This window comes from Schistocerca nitens, chromosome 2 (genome assembly GCF_023898315.1).
Source record: "Schistocerca nitens isolate TAMUIC-IGC-003100 chromosome 2, iqSchNite1.1, whole genome shotgun sequence".
NCBI lineage: Eukaryota > Metazoa > Arthropoda > Insecta > Orthoptera > Acrididae > Schistocerca > Schistocerca nitens.
The window spans coordinates 167,961,902-167,980,011 of record NC_064615.1 but is presented as its reverse complement, the minus strand read 5'-3'; the positions used below and the strand labels follow the sequence as shown (position 1 = coordinate 167,980,011).

The 18,110-nt window shown below is 45.0% G+C and overlaps 1 protein-coding gene across 1 annotated transcript in view; it reads right to left on the bottom strand.

Moving 5' to 3' along the window:
* Positions 1-14,289, bottom strand: part of LOC126234898 (uncharacterized) — a 175,355-nt gene extending 161,066 nt beyond the window's left edge. The window contains exon 1 of the mRNA XM_049943638.1: positions 13,444-14,289. Coding sequence (XP_049799595.1) covers positions 13,444-14,232 — 789 coding nt within the window. The 5' untranslated portion in view covers positions 14,233-14,289. The remainder of the gene's footprint in view (positions 1-13,443) is intronic.
* Positions 14,290-18,110: the final 3,821 nt, after the last annotated feature.

The following is an 18,110-nucleotide window of genomic DNA, read 5'->3' as shown; positions in this document are numbered from 1 at the left end:
CGCATCACCAACAATCAGCAGCGACGGTTACGCGCTCGATCGTACTACTGAAGAATTGTGAACTGTACGTTTAACCTTGTGAACAGTGATAAAATTTATTACTAGGACTGGTACCAAATATCTGTGTATGCGTGACGAGCATAAGAACTTTCATGCGACCATTCGGCATCCGCATCATCAACAATCATCTGCGCCGTGTTCGTTACACGTACGCTCGTCAAAGTGGACTGTCATTTGGGATAAACATTTCCAACTTATATTGTAAGCTGTGATTTCCATATCGTCTTAGAATATAGATGTTCATACCAGACGTAGAACAGTGTTGTGCTCAACGTTGAGGGCTCCCCTTATTCGCTTGCGTAATTCGATGAATAATTTCAGGCAAGCCAGCAGCAGTGTGGAGGAGAACAGTATGAACGCCGCGGGGTTATCAGGTACGTGGTGTGGACAGGGCGCACGCCCCACACACACACACACATTAGTACTCTCGGGCGTGTTTCAAGTCAACGTGTATTCAGGACTCGCAATTTCGGATAAGAAGTACCATGTATAATTAATTTGGAGAGTGAAATATTTCTGTATAACTGTTAGTTTGGATTGTTGAGTAACGTCACGCTAGCTGTGGGATGTGTACGTCAAAGAACTTGTGACACAGTGTATGTACTCGTCCGATCCGTGACAGTGCAAAGAGCTAGTGTTAAGAAGTAAACATACCCCACGGTGGTGCGCTTTTGGCGAAGCTAGCCGCATCTATGTGCGAAAGGGAACGGTTATTTGGCAGCCATTACGGAAGACGACGCTAGGGGCACCTATGGGCAAAAGTGAAAACCTTTAGGCAGACACCACCGTATACGACGTGTGCGGCGCCTAGGAGCGACGCAGGAAGTATTACCACGCTTTGCAGAGAAGGTGCAGTGCTGACAGCCGGACGGCGTCAGCTGAGTTGGCGCTACGCAACAGCCGCGACTACGGAGCCAGAAGACAACGCAACCGTGTGGGCTGCAGATTCCTCGACTTGAGCAATAGGGTGGTTGGGTTTCGGGTTCCGCTGGATAGGTCAGGAGTTCACTACACGCAGCAGGCGGCTACACGGGTAACAGGGGTTGTGTGGCGTGGACTGGGCGGTTTTTGAGTTTAGATGGCCTCGGGCAAGTACAAAAACAGCAACACCCTCAAAGAGTGCGGGGCAAAGTCAGGACATTCGGGGACAAAGCAGCAATCGGTATTGTAATTGTAAACTGTCGAATCTGCGTTGGTAATGTACCGGAACTTCAAACGCTGATAGAAAGCACCGAAGCTGAAATCGTTATAGGTACGGAAAGCTGGCTAAAGCCAGAGATAAATTCTGCCGAAATTTTTACAAAGGCACAGACTGGGTTTAGAAAGGATAGATTGCATGCAACCGGTGGTGGCGTGTTTGTCGCTGTTAGTAGTAGTTTATCCTGTACTGAAGTAGAAGTGGATAGTTCCTGTGAATTATTATGGGTGGAGGTTACACTCAACAACCGAGCTAGGTTAATAATTTGCTCCTTTTACCGACCTCCCGACTCAGCAGCACTAGTGGTAGAACAACTGAGAGAAAATCTGGAATACATTTCATATAAATTTTCTCGGCATGTTATAGTCTTAGGTAGAGATTTCAATTTACCAGATGTAGACTGGGACACTGAGATGTTTACGATGGGTGGTAGGGACAGAGCATCGAGTGACATTATACTGAGTGCACTATCCGAAAATTACCTCGAGCAATTAAACATAGAACCGACTCGTGGAGATAACATATTGGACCTACTGATAACAAACGGACCCGAACTTTTCGACTCTGTAAGCGCAGGACGGGGAATCAGTGATCATAAGGCCGTTGCAGCATCCCTGAATATGGAAGTAAATAGGAATATAAAATAAGGGAGGAAGGTTTATCTGTTTAGCAAGATTAATAGAAGGCAGATTTCAGGCTACCTAACAGATCAAAACAAAATTCCTGTTCCGACACTGACAATGTTAAGTGTTTATGGAAAAAGGTCAAGGCAATCGTAAAATGCGTTTTAGACAGGTACGTGCCGAGTAAAACTGTGAGGGACGGGAAAAACCCACCGTGGTTCAACAACAAAGTTAGGAAACTACTGCGAAAGCAAATAGAGCTTCACTGCAAGTTTAAACGCAGTGAGAGCCTCTCAGAGAAACAGAAGGTAATGATGTCAAAGTTAGCGTAAGGAGGGCTATGCGTGAAGCGTTCAGTAAATTCGAAAGTAAAATTCTATGTACCGACTTGACACAAAATCCTAGGAAGTTCTGGTCCTACGTTAAATCAGTAAGTGGATCGAAACTGCATATCCAGACACTCCGGGATGATGATGGCATTGAAACAGAGGATGACACGCGTAAAGCTGAAATACTAAACAACTTTTTCCAAAGCTGTTTCACAGAGGATGACCGCACTGCAGTTCCTTCCCTAAATCCTCACACATACCAAAAAATGGCTGACATCAAAATCAGTGTCCAAGGAACAGAAAAGCAACTGGAATCACTCAACAGAGGAAAGTCCACTGGACCTGACGGGATACCAATTCGATTCTACACAGAGTACGCGAAAGAACTTGCCCCTTGCCGTGTACCTCAAGTCTCTAGAGGAACGGAAGGTTCCAAATGATTGGAAAAGAGCACAGGTAATTCCAGTTTTCAAGAAGGGTCGTCGAGCAAATGCGCAAAACTATACACCTATATCTCTGACGTCGATCTGTTGTAGAATTTTAGAACATGTTTTTTGCTCGAGTATCATGTCGTTTCTGGAAGCCCAGAATCTACTCTGTAGGAATCAACATGGATTCCGGAAACAGCGATCGTGTGACACCTAACTCGCTTTATTTGTTCATGAGACCCAGAAAATATTAGATACAGGCTCCCAGGTGGATGTTATTTTCCTTGACATCCGGAAGGCGTTCGATACAGTTCCGCACTGTCGCCTGATAAACAAAGTAAGAGCCTACGGAATATCAGACCAGCTGTGTGGCTGGATTGAAGAGTTTTTAGCAAACAGAACATAGCATGTTCTGCTCAATGGAGAGACGTCTACAGACGTTAAAGTAACCTCTGGCGTGCCACAGGGAAGTGTTATGGGGCCATTGCTTTTCACAATATGTATAAATGACCTAGTAGATAGTGTCGGAAGTTCCATGCGGCTTTTCGCGGATGATGCTGTAATATACAGAGAAGTTGCAGCATTAGAAGATTGTAGCGAAATGCTGGAAGATTTGCAGCAGATAGGCACTTGGTGCAGGGAGTGGCAACTGACCCTTAACATAGACAAATGTAATGTATTGCGAATACATAGAAAGAAGGATCCTTTATTGTATGATTATACGATAGCGGAACAAACACTGTAAGAGGTATGCGATGCCTGAGATATGCAAGGTATAAGAGAATCGCTGACCAGAGAGCAGTGTTGACTGAGTAGGAACTGTGTAGCTGTAGCAGTAAGTTGTTGCTAGTCTGCGCTTATCTGCAGTCTGCTCTGGTCGAGTCTCGTGTATCGTGTTGGCTTGGCCGGTCGTGGTGCAGCGATGGTGGAGCCTGAGCGTTATAGTATAAGGTAAATGCAGCCTCGCGCATATCTAGTAATGTTATGTTAACTCCCATGTAAATCTTTTAAAAATGTCCTAATAATAATCATTGTCACATAAAGCAATTTCTAACAACCATTCATTTCAATTTAAAGAATTTACTAATTTTTCCAATCCATGATCATTCCGATTGATGCAAAAGAAAAATCAGTTGCTTCCTTTCATAAATGACAAATGTATAGGCCATCATTGCACAGAGCTGTGCCGGAAAAAGCTATTGTAAGAGCAGATAGTTGCTGACTTTATCGAGGTACACTGGTAGCAGTTACTTCTGTAAAATATCTGGGAATATGCGTGCGGAACGATTTGAAGTGGAATCCTCATATAAAATTAATTGTTGGTAAGGCGGGTACCAGGTTGAGATACATTGGGAGAGTCCTTAGAAAGTATTGTCCAGAAACAAAGGAGGTGGCTTACAAAACACTCGTTCGACCTATACTTGAGTATTGCTCATCAGTGTGGGATCCGTACCAGGTCGGGTTGACGGAGGAGATAGATAAGATACAAAGAAGAGCGGCGCATTTCGTCTTAGGGTTATTTGGTAAGAGTGATAGCGTTACGGAGATGTTTAGCAAACTTTGGAAGAGAGGCGCTCTGCATCGCGGTGTAGCTTGCTGTCCAGGTTTAGAGAGGGTGCGTTTCTGGATGAGGTATCGAATATACTGCTTCCCCCTACTTATACCTCCCGAGGAGATCACGAATGTAAAATTAAAGAGGTTATTTACTTTTTTTTCTTTTTTTCTTTAATGTGATTCTGTATGTTATGTGTGTTTCTGAGCATGAATTGCAGCGTTGAATACGTACGGCGTTGTAGTCTGGTTGTGGTTATCGGCATCCATTCTGTGCTACGAGTGTTGTTGTGATTCGTTTATTGCTCGCTTGAGTGACTTATCTGTGGTTCAATATGGCAAGTAATGAGCTTGGTGCAACTGCAGTAGACAGGGATGTAAAAGCAGTCTCTTTAGGTGAAAGTAATCAGGTGGAGGCAAAAACAGAAGCAAGTAGTAGTGAATTGTCGAAGGATTCCGGTATAGGTGACAGTAGATTATTAACAGAGATGGGAAGTCCTAATGCAGTGTCATCACCAATCATGGAGACGCCCAAACGAGATGACTGTATACTTAGGCCTGACCTGTCTATCGTTGACATGCTCAAAACATTATTGATTTGTAAAAAAACGAATAGAGGGTGACATTAAGCGCCAGAGGGAAGATATTAGCAATCGGTAAAGTAGATAAACGAACAGCTCAGTAAAAAAATTGACGAGACTAATGAGGCTCTGAGGAAGCTGGCTGAGTCAAGTCATCAAAGAATAGATCAACTTATAGTTCGGTTTGAGGAGAACGTTGCAGGCAATACTAAACATTTTGAAAAGGTAGAATCGGATGTCAAAGAAGTGAAGGAAGAACTATCTAAGAAGGTTGATGTTTACAACGGGGAATTCGAACAACTGGATGAGGAAGTGAAACACTGTAAACACAGGATATCAGCTGTTGCGCGAAACCAGGATGTGTACGCATGGCGAGTAGAAGAGGCGTACAGTGAGGTAGGAAAGACTAAAGAACAGGTCGGTCAGCAGCAGCAGATGAAGAGTGAGATGAAATCACAATTACGTGATGGAAGCATTGCTGGAGGTAGCTTAATTGGTATAAAAAATGATGAGGTCTTCCTTGGCTAAGGGAATATTAAGAACTTCGAACCAAATGGAAGGTGGCATCCTAAAGATTTCTTAGATCAGTTTAATGGCGTGTTACCTGAATTATGGGACGAGCAAAGAAAGGTACGCTTCGTTGCAGCAAGATTGGAAGGTGAAGCTGGTACCTCGGGTATGAGAATAGGACATAAGTATACAACCTTTGCTGAATTTGAAAAGGAATTGTCGCAACAATATTGGTCGAGACGGGAGCAAAATGAAGTACGTAACAGTCCATACCAAGGTAGAAGGTTTGTGAGAGGGCGTGACCAGAACGTAAAAATGTTTTTCCAAGATTATTATGATAGGATTACGGTATATTGATAACTGAGGAAGACAGGACTACAAAAGGTGAAGATGTCACTATTATGATAGGAACTTGTATTTAGATGAACCGCTGGCGACAGAAGCAATAGTGCCCTGATCATAAGTAAAGAACCAACTGGAGTTCAATATAAGTTGCTAGCAATCCCTAGAGATGACGTAGAGGCTATGAAGTCAGCCTTAGGACAATTAGACACGTTGTATGATTCACGAATTACAGGAGGAGTAGAAGGTGATAGTAGAGTATCAGGGAACAATGAACCGAATACGGATATCCATTCAAACCATGACAGATAAATAATAATGACAGGAGACATTACGGTGGTTTCTGTGGCCATGGTGGTCACAGAGGCGACCATGGCGGCTACAGATATCAGAACTCAAGGCATGATGCATCGGATGACCAGGTGCGAAACTGGAAACATAGCAAGTGGAAAGCGTATATAACCCATTATGAAGGTGAAATCAACAGCACACCTCATGACACGAGGGCAAACACCATGTGGAAAACATTAAACCATACCATTGTGAGCAATATTAATGACTGTTTGTTCTATGTGACATGTGGGAACTCTACACACGACAGCTGCTATTGTCCTTAAGTACATACATTAATTTCTGATTATTATGAGTTTTCATGAGGACACTCTAATCGAATGACATTTAACTAGGATGTGTTACTGCCATACCACATGCAATATCATTTTTTTTTCTTTTCATTTCCTATCTGTTGAATCTAGATTAAATGTATTACATTTCTTCTTGCCCACACAGTGTTATAGTTTGAGTGATTACTAGTGTCTAGTGTTTATACACTCCTGGAAATTGAAATAAGAACACCGTGAATTCATTGTCCCAGGAAGGGGAAACTTTATTGACACATTCCTGGGGTCAGATACATCACATGATCACACTGACAGAACCACAGGCACATAGACACAGGCAACAGAGCATGCACAATGTCGGCACTAGTACAGTGTATATCCACCTTTCGCAGCAATGCAGGCTGCTATTCTCCCATGGAGACGGTCGTAGAGATGCTGGATGTAGTCCTGTGGAACGGCTTGCCATGCCATTTCCACCTGGCGCCTCAGTTGGACCAGCGTTCGTGCTGGACGTGCAGACCGCGTGAGACGACGCTTCATCCAGTCCCAAACATGCTCCATGGGGGACATATCCGGAGATCTTGCTGGCCAGGGTAGTTGACTTACACCTTCTAGAGCACGTTGGGTGGCACAGGATACATGCGGACGTGCATTGTCCTGTTGGAACAGCAAGTTCCCTTGCCGGTCTAGGAATGGTAGAACGATGGGTTCGATGACGGTTTGGATGTACCGTGCACTATTCAGTGTCCCCTCGACGATCACCAGTGGTGTACGGCCAGTGTAGGAGATCGCTCCCCACACCATGATGCCGGGTGTTGGCCCTGTGTGCCTCGGTCGTATGCAGTCCTGATTGTGGCGCTCACCTGCACGGCGCCAAACACGCATACGACCATCATTGGCACCAAGGCAGAAGCGACTCTCATCGCTGAAGACGACACGTCTCCATTCGTCCCTCCATTCACGCCTGTCGCGACACCACTGGAGGCGGGCTGCACGATGTTGGGGCGTGAGCGGAAGACGGCCTAACGGTGTGCGGGACCGTAGCCCAGCTTCATGGAGACGGTTGCGAATGGTCCTCGCCGATACCCCAGGAGCAACAGTGTCCGTAATTTGCTGGGAAGTGGCGGTGCGGTCCCCTACGGCACTGCGTAGGATCCTACGGTCTTGACGTGCATCCGTGCGTCGCTGCGGTCCGGTCCCAGGTCGACGGACACGTGCACCTTCCGCCGACCACTGGCGACAACATCGATGTACTGTGGAGACCTCACGCCCCACGTGTTGAGCAATTCGGCGGTACGTCCACCCGGCCTCCCGCATGCCCACTATACGCCCTCGCTCAAAGTCCGTCAACTGCACATACGGTTCACGTCCACGCTGTCGCGGCATGCTACCAGTGTTAAAGACTGCGATGGAGCTCCGTATGCCACGGCAAACTGGCTGACACTGACGGCGGCGGTGCACAAATGCTGCGCAGCTAGCGCCATTCGACGGCCAACACCGCGGTTCCTGGTGTGTCCGCTGTGCCGTGCGTGTGATCATTGCTTGTACAGCCCTCTCGCAGTGTCCGGAGCAAGTATGGTGGGTCTGACACACCGGTGTCAATGTGTTCTTTTTTCCATTTCCAGGAGTGTAGGTTGTGCTATCCAAAAGATTTTCATTTGAACGTTTCCTACTACTCCTGCTTACTGATTGCTATTATTATTGTATCATTCACTTAACAACTAAATTTAACTTAGTGGAGATCCATATAGCTTATATTTTTTATATACTTTGTCATATAGAACATTGGAATGTTTACTCTAATAGTAACGGACTATAAGTAAGTTGGATAGGCATTGCTAGGACAACACTGAGAGCGTCATTATCCTGTTTCATGTACGCCAATGGACGGATTACCGCGAGGGTAGAGTGGCGAGCTGACGGCTATACTGCACATCTGCCGGTCGGCGCAGCATCGACACTACAGTCACTCCCCACCCCTTTCAATGCAAAGAACGCTCCCTTGTGATGCAGTGTTGTGAGTAGTGAAACAATTTGTTTCCTGGATTTTGACGGCCTAGTTCTGATGGAGGTTCTTTAGTTTTTGCCTAATAGTGATATTGTACAGCCCGCATTTCGTGGTCGTGCGGTAGCGTTCTCGCTTCCCACGCCCGGGTTCCCGGGTTCGATTCCCTGCGGGGTCAGGGATTTTCTCTGCCTCGTGATGGCTGGGTGTTGTGTGCTGTCCTTAGGTTAGTTAGGTTTAAGTAGTTCTAAGTTCTAAGGGACTGATGACCATAGCAGTTAAGTCCCATAGTGCTCAGAGCCATTTGATATTGTACACTTGGTGTAGCAGCGAACGCGAGTGCTGTTCTACAATTTTTTTATCTCCTTTCAGGCAGCTGTCTATAGTGTCTAATCTTTTTAAACTTTTCTATTTCAGGGACATAATAAATTGTGTCTTATTGTATTAGCTCCTTGTTTATGCAGAATGAGATTTTCACTCTGCAGCTCATTCTGGAAACATCCCCCAGGCTGTGGCTAAGCCATGTCTCCGCAATATCCTTTCTTTCAGGAGTGCTAGTTCTGCAAGGTTCGCAGGAGAGCTTCTGTAAAGTTTGGAAGGTAGGAGGCGAGGTACTGGCAGAAGTAAAGCTGTGAGTACCGGGCGTGAGTCGTGCTTCGGTAGCTCAGTTGGTAGAGCACTTGCCCGCGAAAGGCAAAGGTCCCGACTTCGAGTCTCGGTCGGGCTCACAGTTTTAATCTGCCAGGAAGTTTCATATCAGCGCACACTCCGCTGCAGAGTGAAAATCTCATTCTGGAAACATCCCCCAGGCTGTGGCTAAGCCATGTCTCCGCAATATCCTTTCTTTCAGGAGTGCTAGTTCTGCAAGGTTCGCAGGAGAGCTTCTGTAAAGTTTGGAAGGTAGGAGACGAGGTACTGGCAGAAGTAAAGCTGTGAGTACCGGGCGTGAGTCGTGCTTCGGTAGCTCTGTTGGTAGAGCACTTGCCCGCGAAAGGCAAAAGTCCCGAGTTCGAGTCTCGGTCGGGCACACAGTTTTAATCTGCCAGGAAGTTTCATAGATTTAGATATTCTCTTCGACAATTTTAAAACCTTTCCTTGCGGGAATCTAAGCGTATTGTCATGTCGCTGGCTTAGTTGTGGAGTATCTTTGCGGGCAGCCGAGTCTGTAGAGAGTCGAGCGCGGGACACGGAACTGTTACGTTGTGTATGAGAGAGGCATTGTTAGTATGGAAGTTGAAGTGTTGCTACAAGGGCTATTATAGTAAAGTGATGAAATATGGAAATGGTTCAGAGGAAAGTGCGTCAAGATGTAATTTAAAAATAAGCAGGGCTGCGGATAACGTATTTGTGTACCCTCTCGATGCGTGTCGTACTGTGCTGTATCAATCATCCGCGCCGTGTTCAGTCTCCCAGAATGAACTAATGTGACTCAGTTACACTTTTACATTTTTTTTTTTTTTTTTTTTACAGAAGAGAGCATTTAAGTGCCAGTGTCTTGTAGCGAACCTGAGAACGTGCGTTCGATCATCGTGTTCCGCATCACCAACAATCAGCCGCGCCGCGACGGTTACGCGCTCGCTCGTACAACTGAAGAACTGTGAACTGTAAATTTAACCTTGTGAACAGTGATAAAATTTATTACTAGGACTGGTACCAAATATCTGTGTATGCGTGACGTGCATAAGAACTTTCATGCGACCATTCGGCATCCGCATCATCAACAACCATCCGCGCCGTGTTCGGTACGCGTAGGCTCGTCCAAATGGACAGATAATCATCAAGACCGTCAGTTGCGATAAACATTTACGACCTATAGTGTAAACGATGCAACCTGTGATTTCCATATCGTCTCAGAATATAGATGTTCATACCAGACGTAGAACAATGTTGTGCTTAACGTAGAGTGGCAAGCCAGCAGCAGTGTGAAGCAGAAGAGTACGACCGCACCGCGATTACAAGGTACGTGGTGTGGACAGGGCGCACGGTCAAGAAAAGCAAAAACGACAACCAGTTTAATGTACCACCCCACCCAATTGTACTCCCGGCCGTGTTACAAAGTGAACGCCTAGAATTGATCCGTCAGCACGCCACTTGGACGATGGGCCAATGTTCATTTCACAGATGAGTTCCGATTTCGTCTGGAGAATGATTTTAGGGGGATTCGAATCTGGAGGACACGTTGAACACGATTTTGGGACCCAAAATTGTCGAAAGAGATCGATATCGAAGAGGATCCCTAATGATGTGACCAGGGATTATGTTGACCAATCGGACACCTCTTCAGTAAATTCTATTCGTGAATCAGCAAGATTTAACTCCTGTCAGGTACCGTAAGGAGATTTTGTGACCTCGTGCGCCGTTGTTGCGATTGCTGCGGGCCCAGACTTCGTATTGATGAACCTCAAAGAGCACAGGTGATTGACGTTTTTTTCGTAAGTGGAAGATACTGTGTGCGTGTCGTGGCCTGCTCTCTCTCCCTATTTGAATCCAAAAGAGCATGTCTGGAATGCACTAGGGAGACGGGTTGCATTACGTCAGTATCCACCAACACTCTCCAAGACGTATGAGCAGCTCTGCAGGAAGAAAGGGCTTTATTGCTTCAACATGAGATTGATGACATCATTCACAGCATGTCCGCCGTTGTCAGGCCTGTATTCGTGCCAGAGGGGGTTGTCAGAATGTGTGTGCAAGTCCGTTAAGTTGGAGAAAAACGAAATACTTTATTTTCTACCGTTATGCATCTTGAAGTTTATTACGTTCGGTATTGTTTACATTGTTTCTACCTTACTATCACCTGTTTATACAGTTTTGTGGCAAAATAAAAGCTAAGTTGTAAAATTTTCTTTTGTTGCTTCAATTTTCGTCGCCAGTGTAGTTTTAGGCTGTTGTGGGCTTTTTGTTCAAAATGGCTCTGAGCACTATGGGACTTAACTTCTGAGGTCATCAGTCCCCTAGAACTTAGAACTACTTAAACCTATCCTACCTAAGGACGTCAGACACACCCATGTCCGAGGCAGGATTCGAACCTGCGACCGTAGCGATCGCGCGGTTCCAGACTGTAGCGCCTAGAACCGCTCGGCCATCCCGGCCGGCGGGCTTTTTGTCAAATGGTCAGTAGGTGGGGGTTCCACGTTAGTTGTCAGTCGACGGCTAATATTGAGGACCTGATCTTTTCTTTTTTCTTTATTGTTATGTCATACCCCTGTCCCATGTGGGCAGGAGTTTGCTGGCAGCGGCACCATCCGCCTCAGTTTAGCCCATAGACTAGACAAAACAACACAGGAGGACAGTACATACATAAAATACGAGGATAAAAAATGAAGTTTACACAAGGGAAGGGGAAATAATGGGCGTTAAAATACACAAAAAGGAGCAGTTTCATGAGGCACGTTTATATATAATCCACAGTGAATTAAAACGACACTCGATGAAGACGGAGCATATAAACACTGGCGGCACGATAAGCGCAATTAAAAATGGCTATTACAGTAATGAGAGCCATACGGGACGACGACATTGAACACACACTGCACTAATGTTATATACGCGGCGAGTACCAAAACACGACAACGTAACTGTTCCTCGTCCCTGCGCTTGGAGCTTTATAACGCGGCCGCCGTCGCTGATAGCCTGTTGCACGGGGCGTGGCTCGCGTCTAGGGTTGAGGGGGCGACAGCAGTGCTAGCAAATATTAGGAGAGCCGCCTAGAGGCTGTCCTCTAGATCCATGTGTTCTGGCGGGCTCTCGAACTTATCGGTCAAGGATACTAGACAATCAAAATTATACTCCCCCCTATGAACTTGGGGTTTCTTGAGCACTCAACATAATTGCCAGCTCTTTGCTTCCAAAATTGCGCTCAGAATACGTTGACGAAACGTTAGAGAATAGTTTCAACCATAGCTTCATAGCATGTAAGTTTCAAAATACGATTTACATAGTTCACCTATTAACGCTATATGGCAAAAATGTTTCTTGGTTACAAGACTCTGCTTTCAGCCTTGGGTAGGTGTTGAATATTTTCTCTCCTCAGTATTTTAGTTCGTACAGGCCAAAGGGGCCCCACTTACCTTGAAGAAAGTGAAAGCATGGTGTAATCTCAATGATTTCTGTAAGTATTCATAAAATTACTTTTCCTGATAACGTTTTCTTAGTTTCTCTCTCTATCTCTCTCTCCATTCTTTTAGTCGGTTCCGACTCTTCGTGACCCCATGAACCAAATCACGCCACTTTTTCCTGTCTTGCACTTTCTCCCGTAGACCTTCCAGGTTGGAACACATTGCTTCTGTGATGCCATCGATCCATCTCATCCTCTGACGTCCTCTTCTTCTAGTTCCTTCAATCTTCCCCAGCATTAATGTTTTTTCCAGCGAGGCATGCCTTCGCATTGTGTGTCCAAAGTAGGTCAGCTTTTGTTTTAAGATTAGACCTTCCAGGGAGAAATCTGGTTTGATTTGCTCCAATATTGATCTGTTGGTTCTCTTTGCCGTCCATGGAACTCTAAGAAGTTTCCTCCAACACCACAATTCGAAGGAGTCAATTCTTCGCCGTTCAGCCTTTCTAATGGTCCAGGTCTCACATCCATACATCACAACTAGCCCTCACAATACGGATCTTTGTTGCTAGTGTTATATCTCTGGACCTTATAACCTTGTCGAGGTTTGACATCGCCTGTCTACCGAGCAACAGGCGTCTCCGGATTTCATGGCTGCAGTCACCGTCAGCAGAGATCTGGGAACCGAGATAACTGAATGTGGTCACTACCTCCATGGTTTCTCCTGCTATATCCCATGAATTGGTAGGTGTAGTTGCCATAATTTTCGTTTTCTTCACATTCAGCATAAGACCAGCCTTTTCACTTTCGTCTTTCACCTTCAGTAAGAGTGTTCTCAATTCTTCTTCACTTTCTGCCAACAGGATCGTATCATCCGCGTACCTGAGGTTGTTTACATTTATTCCAGCTATTTTAATTCCTGTTTCTCCTTCATCTAGCCTCGCATTCCTCATGACATGTTCTGCATACAGATTAAATAAGTACGGTGACAGTATGCAGCCTTGCCGGACCCCTTTCTGAATCTTTATCCATTTCGTTGCTCCATACATAGTTCTCACCGTGGCTTCTTGGTCAAGGTATAAACTCCGTATCAGATGAATGAGGTGATCTGGTACACCCATGTTTTTCAGTACGTTCCATAATTTGTTGTGATCGACGCAGTCAAAGGCTTTGGCGTAGTCAATAAAGCAGAGGTACACATATTTCTGGAATTCTCTCGCTTTTTCCATAATCCGCCGAATGTTAGCAATTTGATCTCTAGTTCCTCTTCCTTTCCTAAATCCAGCTTGTTCTTCTGGCAGCTCTCGATCTAGATATTGGCGAAGTCTATTTTGTAAGATTTTCAACATAACTTTGCTAGCATGTGAAATAAGTGCGATTGTTCGGTAATCTGAGCATTCTTTAGAACTTTTCTTCTTTGGAATGGGGATGAATACTGATCTTTTCCAGTCTTCTGGCCACTGCTGCGTGATCCATATTTTTTGACATATTGAGTGCAGCACTTTCACAGCATCCTTTCCAGTGACTTTAAACAATTCTGCTGGTATTTCATCATGTCCACTAGTTTTGTTATCAGCCATATTTTCGAGGGCCCACTGGATTTCGCTCTCCAAAATATCTGGCTCTAGTTCAAAATTAACATTAACATCAGCAGTAGGAGCCCTGTCATGACGCAGTTCTTTCTTGTATAGGTCTTCTACATATTCTGCCCATCTTTCCTTAACATCCTCTGCTTCACTCAGATCTTTCCCGTTTCTATCTTTTATCATTCCAATTTTTGCCTGGAATTTTCCTTTAATTTCTCTAATTTTCTTATAAAGATCTCTTGTCTTCCCCATTACGTTACTATCTTCAACTTCCTTGCACTGTTCATTAAAGAATATATTTTTATCTCTTCTAGCTAATTTCTGAAAATCTTTATTTAATTCAAACATAGCTGATCTATCTCCCTTGATTTTTGCTTTCCTTCGTTCTTCTGCAACTTGCAGTGCCTCAACTGATAGCCATCTAGCCTTCTTACTGTTCCTTTTCTTGGGAATGTGTTTCTCTGCGGCCTCCTTGACAGTATTAGCTACTTCTGTCCACATCTCTTGCGAGCTTTTGTCCTCCAGCTGTAATACATTAAATCTGTTTTGTACCTCTACAGCATAGTCGGAGGGTATTGAGTTAAGGTCGTATCTGCAAGTTGGGATACTTTTTGCTACATTCTGAAGTTTCAGCCGAAATTTCGCAATCAGGAGCTCATGATCTGATCCGCAGTCAGCCCCAGGTCTTGTTGTAGCTGACTGAACCGCGCTCTTCCACCTCTGATTACAAAGTATGTAATCAATTTGGTTCCGGTGTTGGCCATCTGGCGAGGTCCAGGTATATAGGCGTCGTTTTGGTAGTTGAAACAGTGTATTAGTAATTATCAATGAATTTTCTTGGCAGAATTCTAGGAGTCTCTGTCCAGCTTCATTTGTTGTACCAAGACCATATTTCCCTGTTATACCTTCTACAGCTTCATTTCCCACTTTTGCATTCCAATCTCCAACTATGAAGACGATATCCTTTTTTGGTGTTGACAGTAGTAATTCTTGTAAATCTCCATAGAACTGGTCAATAATTTCCTTTTCAGCATCGGTTGTTGGTGCATAAACTTGAATTACTGTGATGTTGAGGGGCTGACCTTGGAGTCTGATGGACGTCATTCTATCATTTTTATATTTGCATCCCATCACAGCTTTTCTCACTTTATCACTAACTATGAATGCTACTCCATTACTTCTGTAGTTATCGTGCCCAGAATAATACACCATATGGCCATCCGAAGCAAATTCTCCCATGCCAGTCCACCTCATTTCACTTATTCCCAATATGTCGATATTAATTTTCTCCATTTCTCTTTTCACTATGTCTAGTTTTCCTTGATACATGGATCTTACATTCCATGTTCCTATGCAGTGCTTCTCTTTGCACCATTTTACTCTTCGTGAAGCTCCTCTCAACCTGGTTCCCCCCGGAGATCCGATCGGGGAACTTGAAACTCCGGAACATTTTGAGCTGAGCGAAGCCATGGGGTTTTCTTGGGATAGTTCAGTGGTGGTTTCCCGTTGCCTTCCACTGTCCTCCAACTCCTATCTGCTCACCGACTCAGTTTCCCGCTGGGGTTGGCTACCCAACCTTCCGCTGAGTTGCTCGGCTTAACAGGGGCACCACGTGTAGGTAGGAAGTTGGAGAATTGAGGTGAAAGAGGCTGTGAGAACTCTCTTGCTGAGTTCTTGTAATCGCGTATCACCCCCATTTTATGCCAGAGTCTCATGATGTCTGCAGAGACCCCCCCAGGTCATTTCCTGGGCCCTTTCTTAGTTTTTACGTTATGTTAACTGACCCAATAACCAACATTTTATCTGCACTGGCTCTGCATGATTGCGAGAAGTTACCTTATTTATCATCCTTTCACACCTATGTTTATGCTGCCTGTGGTGTCACTGCCAGACCCCACACTTGCTAGGTGATAGCCTTTAAATCGGCCGCGGTCCGTTAGTATACGTCGGACCCGTGTTTCGCCACTATCAGTGATTGCAGACCGATTGCCGCCACATGGCAGGTCAAGTCTAGAGAGACTGCCTAGCACTCGCCCCCGTTGTACAGCCGACTTTGCTAGCGATGGTTCACTGACTACATACGCTCTCATTTGCAGAGACGACAGTTTAGCACAGCCTTCAGCTACGTCATTTGCTACGACCTAGAAAGGCGCCTTATTCAGTTACTATGTCTTCTGAAAAGATAATATTGTGAATTATGTACCGTCAAGAGCGAGGTTCATCATTAATGGATTAAAGTTAGGTATCAAACTAATTACGTCCGCTTTCTGAATTCTAATTCCTTGTCATGTTCCAGACCTCACGTCAGTAAAGTTCTTCCCTCCTCAAGCCAGCCTGCGTGAGCTAAAACGCGTGCATTTCGGCCTCCTCTAGTAACACGGTGTTTGTTCTTCTGCCAGGACAACACCGGCTACAATATTTAGAAATGAAAAAAAAAAATCATTTTTATTTGAAATACGTTGTGTTGCGACACCAACTGTCCTTGCAGCAGTCCTCAAGTTTCTCGATATTGATGATATGTCGCTGAGCGGGTAGTCATTTTTGTCAGTAAAAGAGTGCTCGATTACATGGAATTGGTTATGTAGTGGAATTCAGGAAGCAGTGGTTACTGTGTCGTCCTAGTGGAGTATTCTGCCCCGCAGTGCTGTGGATGTAATGACTGACTGTGCGAAATCTTATTCACTTCTCGTAAAGCAGAAAGCTGCCCCCTCGAAATGGCGTATTGCCCATCCACTGATGTTCACGTCGTTCCAATAAATGCGTAGTAGCACTTAAATTCTGGATGAAATACTGGCCATTATATCGGCATCAAATGTAACCACATTCACTACATAAATTGTAGCGTGAGTTTCACGGTATTCCCTTGTTCGTCAGAAGAGAACTGGTAAGCTATCCCGTAAGTTATGAATCGAGTTCTACGAACTAACAATACCGTCCGATATTGATGAAAAACGAGAAGGAGGTGAAAACCTCTACGTCCTGCAGAGAATGCTCAAAGCGCATCTCGATACGGAAATAAATTCATCCAGCAGGTATGATATGAGGAGTACAAAGTACTTTTCATTGAACGCAAAGTGTTTTTCTGAGACTAATCTTTTAAGATGTAGGCATCGGTGGAAAATACAGCAAAACGACTCAAAATATTTTTCAGAGATGGATGTCTACAAACTAGTAATATCTAATGTCAGATTCTCACTAATGGTAGCCTAGTCAGGACGAGCGCATGTGAACAGTAGTGATATAATAATGTCGTGTGGCTAGGGCCTCCCGTCGGGTAGACTATTCGTGTTGTGCAAGTCTTTCGAGTTGACGCCACTTCGGCGACTTGCGTGTCGATGGGGATGAAATGATGGTGATAAGGACAACACAACACCCAGTCCCTGATCGGAGAAAATCTCCGACACAGCAGGGAATCGAACTCGGGCCGTTAGGTATGACATTACGTCGCGCTGACCACTCAACTACCAGGGGCGGACAACAGTGATGATGATGAGGTCCCATACTCCGAGGAGCGTAGGGAACGATGAGGGAGAACCGCACCGCCGACTAGGCAAGGCCCTAGCGGAGGTGGTTTCCCATTGCCTTCCACCGACCGTAATGGGGATGAATGATGACGATGAAGAGGACACAACACCCAGTCATCTCGAGGCAGGGAAAATCCCTGACCCCGTTGGGAATCGAAACCGGGACCACGTGCGCGGGAAGCGAGAACGCTGCCGCAAGACCCCGAGGTGCGGACTGTGAACAGTGGTAAGGGCCAAAAACACGGCTGCCTATAATAGTGACGTATACTGTGTTACTTCCAGGAAAATGCTTTTCAGGGCCGTTTGTAAAAATCCGAGGATGATGTGCCGAACTATGATTTGGATAAGTTCCCAAGTCAGTTTGTCAGTTCAAATGAACTTCAAAAATTGTTGCCAATCACATAAATGTCAATAATTATTTAAAGAAGTAAGCAATGTCAAGCCGTGTCCCTTACCACAGCTTATGTGAAATTACCTGAAAATATGAAGGCAGAAATATAGGGGCAATCCTTAACATACCAGGGGCATTCAATAAGTAATGCAGCACTCTTCTCCCGACAAATTTAGGTTGGAGCAGTGAGTATTTTGTTGTGGGTGTTGTAGGACATTGTGGATTACTCCATCTTCAGCCCCTATGGCTTCATGAAGTTCCGATTGGTTGCAAAGCTGCACGTAGCACTCAAAGTGTCATCTGTAACGGAA